Source organism: Oratosquilla oratoria, unplaced genomic scaffold (genome assembly GCF_046742065.1).
Source record: "Oratosquilla oratoria isolate Oo_2021 unplaced genomic scaffold, ASM4674206v1 SCAFFOLD53, whole genome shotgun sequence".
NCBI lineage: Eukaryota > Metazoa > Arthropoda > Malacostraca > Stomatopoda > Squillidae > Oratosquilla > Oratosquilla oratoria.
In genome coordinates, this window is record NW_027467717.1 from 1168476 (window position 1) to 1175000 (window position 6525).

Sequence of the window (6525 nt, forward strand, 5' to 3'; positions counted from 1 at the left end):
GCTTTAATAGTTTGGGAGCGCTAACCGCGGCCAGACTAAAGCGGAACGCACCAAGGAACGCATTGAAGAACACCTAGGAACGCACCCAGCTATGGAGGAGAGTCGGGCACGGGAGTTGGCGACATCGACGAGTAAAAAAAAAAAAAAAACGAAGTTATGAAATTATCTACTTACTCAGCCATTTTTTATTTATTGACGTAACCATTTATTGGTCTCATTGGCGATTTGTTTGACTATTTAGCCATTCATTCATACGTTTAGTACTTTATCTATTGATCTATTTATCTATTCGTTTAGTTTTTCTAAGCCCAGAGAAACGTGACCGCGAGATCGTGCGAATTACAGAAACTGTCTCACCAACCGATTTCATTCATCTTAGAGAAACCCCTCAATGCGTCCTCGTAGGCTGAGGAGAAGTTGAGGGAAGGGAGAAGGCGGAGGTAGGTGAGGGTGGGGGGTATGTGTGGGGGGAATGGGAGGGATATTCTCTCCCCCCACCCCACCGTCTCAATATTCAAAGTAGTTTGCGTCACTCATCCACGACAACAAATGTCACTTATTCGAGGTCCTTCCCGAGTCGCCAGCCAATCAGGAGGCAGCTGCGTGTGTTCGTTCGTGCGTTCCTTCCGAGGTTGAAATGGGGACTCCCGGCAGAGAGAGGGCCGAGTCAAGGTCTGACGAAGAACCTGGACACTCGAACTCGGGAGTTCTTTCTTCGTCAGTAGACCGCAGAAGGTCCTAAAGGGTCTGTCTTCGATACCTTCGAGGGTGCTCGCTGTCCGCTACGAAATATTTCATCTTTTTTTATTTCCATTTAATTCTTTAATTTTTTTTTTTTTTTTTTCCTTTTTCGAAAATCACGAACTCCAAGAATGTCCGATCTCCGCATAGTTCCTGGTCTCCTGAGGAAGAGGAGACTCTCTCGTCTCCTGTCTGTGGTTCTCCTAGGTGAGTGATCAACCCTTTCGTAATAACCAGGGTCTTTATATATCTTATTCTTGCCAAGTCAAAGCATTGCTTCACTATGGTACGCATGACCTTGAGGCTACAATTAAACAATGAGATAATGACCGGGAAGATGATAAAGATAAAATGAAAAATTAATAAATAGATTAATAAAATGAAATAAAATAAGTAATAGATAAACAATCAAATCTGAATGCTGATCATGGGGTACAAGACAAAATAATTCCATTAATAATAATAATAATAATAATAATGATAATGATAATAATAATAATAATAATAATAATAATAATAATAATAATAATAATAATAATAATAATAATAATAATAATAATAATAATAATAATAATAATAATAATAATAATAATGATAATAATAATAATAATAATAATAATAATGATAATGATAATAATAATAATAATAATAATAATAATAATAATAATAATAATAACAATAATAATAATAATAACGATAATAATAATAATGATAATAATAATGATAATAATGATAATAATAATAATGACAACAACAATAATAATGGTAACGATTATAGTAATAACAGCAATGACAATAATTATCATGATAATGATAGTAATGATATTAGTAATAACAGCAACAATAATAATACTAATGATAATAATTAGATAAATTCAGAAATAGATTAAAAAAAATTGAGCTAATACTTCAGACACTGTTATCCAGTCAAGAGAAGAAGCCCTTCTGTACTTTTAATTTTCTTCTAACTGCCGTCAGGCGATTTTATTCATCTCCATAACACTTCGTCACCAAAGATTTTGAGCTCAATTAGCCCCTTCCCTACCGGGCGGTACTTGTCATTGTATTATGGCTGTCGCCAAGCGATTTTATTCAACAATGTGTGTGCATGTGTGAGTATGTATGTGTGTGTGTGTGTCTGTGTGTATGTATGTGTGTGTGTGTGTGTGTGTGTGTGTGTGTGTGTGTGTGTGTGTGTGTGTGTGTGTGTGTGTGTGTTTATGCGTGTGTGTGTATATATATATACATATATACATATATATATATGTATATATACATATATATATATATATATATATACATATATATATATACATATATATATAAATATATACATATATATATACATATATATAAATATATATATATATATATATATATATATATATATATATGTGTGTGTGTGTGTGTGTGTGTGTGTGTGTGTGTGTGTGTGTGTGTGTGTGTGTGTGTGTGTGTGTATGCGTGTGTGTGTATGTATGTGTGTGCGTGTGTGTGTGTGTGCGTGTGTGTGTGTGTGCGTGTGTGTGCGTGTGTGTGTGTATGTGTATGCGTGTGTGTATTTATGTGTATGTGTGTGTTTATGCGTGTGTGTGTGTGTGTGTGTGTGTGTGTGTATGTGTGTCTGTTTCTGTGTGTGTGAATCTGTGTGTGCATGTGTGTGTCTGACCTTTTCAGTAAGGGAGGAACCTGCTTACGTTCTTCTTCGCCCACAGCTACGGCCGAAGCCGCCCGGACTTCGGAGACCGGATGGACAAGAAGTCCTCCGGTAGCCGGTATAGGGAGCGTCTCCGGTCCGGAGACAAATGAGCGTGTACCGGCGTTTCCCGGTTGGATAGCAATAACCGGTCCTATAACGCCGGTACCTGAAGTTCCGGTAACGGAGACGAATCTCGCTAAACGACCGGCTGCCGGAACCGGGGGCAGTTTACCGGATAAGGAAGCTCAAACCAGTCTGCCGGCAGTGGAAGCCGGATCAAATGTCCCTTCCCAGAAAACCGGACTCAGTTTGCCGGTTACAGAAACCAAAATAAATCTGCCGGTCGTGGAACCCGGTCTTAGTCTGCCGGTTAAGGGAGCCGGAGTCATACCTCCGGTACCGGGAAGTGGTGATCCTCAGGGTGAGGAGGAGGAAGGCGCTGCCCAAGAACGACCCACTTCGACGAAACAAGAAGACTCGAAGTCGGACGATCGACTTCGGAAGCTTCAGACCGAAGACGAAGAGTCCAACGTCCTCGACCGTACTTCGGAGCCCACAGACCCAAGTCCCCGAAGACCAAAAGAGTCTCCTGAGGAGGAGGAAGGCGCTGTCCAAGAACGACCCACTTCGACGAAACAAGAAGACTCGAAGTCGGACGATCGACTTCGGAAGCTTCAGACCGAAGACGAAGAGTCCAACGTCCTCGACCGTACTTCGGAGGCCACAGACCCAAGTCCCCGAAGACCAAAAGAGTCTCCTGAGCGGAAGACCTCTGAAGACACAGGAGTGTTCCTCCGGTCAGTGCAGGAACCCACCCACATACAACCCTCGAAATCCATCTTCATCTCCTTCGGCAGCGTCTACCTTGAACGCGGGAGTGAAGACCCCGGGAGAACTTCGGCCTCCAAAGAACGCGCCTTTTCCCCGAAATCCCAGGGAGGCCCAAAGGGATCCATCGAGGAGGAGAACTGTCCGAGGTTCTGGTGCCGGGGACCTTCCTGATCGGGACCTCGTCAAGAACGTCGCCGAACTCAGATCGCAGCAGTCCGACGAGCATAGACTCTTTAACGACCTCTTCGAGACGTACAACAAGCGCATCCGGCCGGCCAAATCTCACGTCGAGACCACCGAAGTCTTCTTCGAAGTGTCGCTCTTCAACCTTATTGGATTGGTGAGTCTAATGAAAGGGTTTACACCTTGCACACACACACACACATTACAAAGGATTCCAAAGGATTACAAAGGAGGAGCATGTCGACAGGAGACTTGGTCCATAACTAGATCGGAAAAAAAAAAAAAAAAAAAATTATATATATATATATATATATATATATATATATATATATATATATATATATATATATAATGATAAATAAATAAACAAATAAATAAATAGAAATCATAATAATATAAATTATAATAATTAAGTAAATAAATAGGTAAAGTTAGACAATAAACAAACTGGTAAACAGTAAATAATGATAAATTGACAGATAAATGATAATGAATGATAATTCAAGAAATAATAATTAACAAACAACAGACAATAACAAATAAATAAACACACACACACACGCACGCGCGCGCGCGCACTCACACTTGGACCACTTCTATTCATAGTTTTTATAAATGATATAGACCATGGACTGAAATTTATTGTCTCCAAATTTGCTGATGATACAAAACTGTGTGGAATGGCAAATGATCACTTGAACCAATTAGATATTCAAGAAAAATTAGATAAAGTACAGCAATGGTCTGAAAAGTGGCTAATGAAATCTAACCTAAGTAAATATAAGGTTATGCACATAGGTAATAATAATAATAAGTACGATTACGAGTTATTTGGAAATACATTAACAAAAATGGAGAGTAAAAAGGATTTCGGCGAAATTATCAGTAAAGATCTCAAATCATCTAAGCAGTGTATTTCCGTCTCAAAGAAAGCAAATAAGATTCAAGAACTGATTGCGCGATCTTTTGATTTTAAAAGTCTGTCTATCTTAACAAGCTATATAAAACGTTAGTTTGTCCTCATTTGGAATATGCTGCATCCGTATGTTCACCGAATCTCATTAAAGACATTCACAGACTGGAAAAAGTACAACGGAGAGCCACAAAACTGATTCCATCAATAAAAAATAAATCATACGAAAATCGACTAAAACATATGGATCTATTTTCCCTAAAAAAGCGTAGACTCGGGGGTGATTTGATACAGTCCTTTAAGATTCTAAGGGGAATTGACAATAAAAAAGTGACGAAATATTCACACTGAATGCGAATCAGACAAAAAATAAAGATCTCAAATTGTCAGGGAGTAGATTGAATTTGGAAGTGGTTAGACACAACTTCGCCAACCGTGTAGTTAATGAATGGAATAAACTTCCTGCAGGGCCAGTGTAATGTAATACAGTTCAAAGTTTTAAGATTCATTTAGATAAACACCTATGCAAGATGCTGTAATGCCTGCCATTTGTTTAATATGATCTATTCATTCATTATTATATATCTGTATTTATTTTACAAATCATTATTATCCATCTGTTTGTTTACCATCATCAGTATTACCATTATCATTATGATCATCATCATCATATCATTATCATGGCTACCTCCCTTGAAAGGGGAAAAAGCCTTTGGTAGATGTATGTATTATCATCATTATTATCATTATCATTATAATCATCATGATCATTATCACTATTATTATCATCATGGCTACCTCCCTTGTAAGGTGGGCGTGGGAAAGCCTTTGGTAGATGTATGTATTATCATCATTATTGTCATTATCCTTATGATCATCGTTGTCGTCCTTCCCTTCCTCGATCCTCGACCTGACTTCGGAAGCACATCCGGGAGGAGAAGATGCAAGTGAACACGGAGGTCATCCTCCGGTGGGTCGATTACCATCTCCAGTGGGACCCTAGCAACTACAATGACACAACTGTCATCCGGGTGCCCTTCGACGAGATCTGGTACCCGGACATCGTCCTCTACAACACGTAAGCTCACCCTCGGGAATTTTGGAGGAAGACACACAGACTTGGAGTGCGAGACGGGAAGGAAATATAGAGACCCAGGGCCACCGTGGGGTGGGGGTGGGGGGTGAAGGGGGAGCTTACGCCAGGAGGAGTTTAGCTGTCTTCTCCCCCTCACCTCTCACCGAGGTCTTGAGGTCGTCTGTAACCTTGGCCCTACATGCTAGGACATCTAGATCTGGTAAAGATCACTGAAACACGAACGAAAACTACCCACCACGCGACACACTATATTGTTAAATGCAGAACTGGGCGCGTTCCTTGGTGCGTTCCTCGGTGCGTTCCGCTTTAGTTTGGCCGCGGTTAGCGCTCCCAAACTATTAAAGCAATATAGGTGCCGGTATAGTATGTGGCCTACGATTTTTTTTTTTTTTTTTTTTTTTTTTTTTTTATGTGGCCTACCGGACTTTTATTTCTGTATGAACCTCCTGTCTCTTAAGCTTTAATAGGTTGGGAGCGCTAACCGCGGCCAAACTAAATCGAGGAACGCGCCCAGCTCTTGTTAAATGTTAAAGACGTGCAAATAGATTTGTAAATGAATGAGTGTATCTGTGACGTGTTGGGGCTTCGAACCCGCCTCGCTGTCTAGCAGGTCTGGGTTCGAGTCCTAACGGCCACCGGTGACTCGCACTTGACTTGGCTGCCCGAGCAGGTAGGGTAAAGGTGCTTTGGTAACGCCCAAGCGTCTCTCAACGTGAATTCTTTGATGAAAGAAACAGATGAAAAGATGGATGAAAAACAAAACAAAATATAAACAAATCAGTACAGAGCTGGGCGCGTTACAGGTAGTGCGTTACCGTCAATGCGTTACCAATTTTAGTTCCCTTTTAGGCCGATTTTGATTAAAAAAAGAAAAATTAAATGGAGAAGTATTTACTTCTTACGAATACTCTAGATAAAATAATATCTCAACTACGCCATCAATATTCCCTATTCTAAAAGACAAAATAACCAGGGCTGGGCACTTGCGTTACTGCGTTACTAACGCACTAACTGTCCTGCGATAACGCGCCCAGCTCTGTGAAATAATTATATGAACAAATA

At 40.2% G+C, this 6525-nt stretch overlaps 1 protein-coding gene across 1 annotated transcript in view; it reads left to right on the forward strand.

Annotated features, from left to right (window-relative positions):
- Positions 1 to 872: 872 nt before the first annotated feature.
- LOC143023642 (neuronal acetylcholine receptor subunit alpha-7-like) overlaps positions 873 to 6525 on the forward strand; it is a 12786-nt gene continuing 7133 nt past the window's right edge. Inside the window, exons 1-4 of the mRNA XM_076182231.1 lie at positions 873 to 948; positions 2457 to 3173; positions 3298 to 3710; positions 5291 to 5445. Of these exons, the coding sequence (XP_076038346.1) occupies positions 873 to 948; positions 2457 to 3173; positions 3298 to 3710; positions 5291 to 5445 (1361 nt within the window). The remainder of the gene's footprint in view (positions 949 to 2456; positions 3174 to 3297; positions 3711 to 5290; positions 5446 to 6525) is intronic.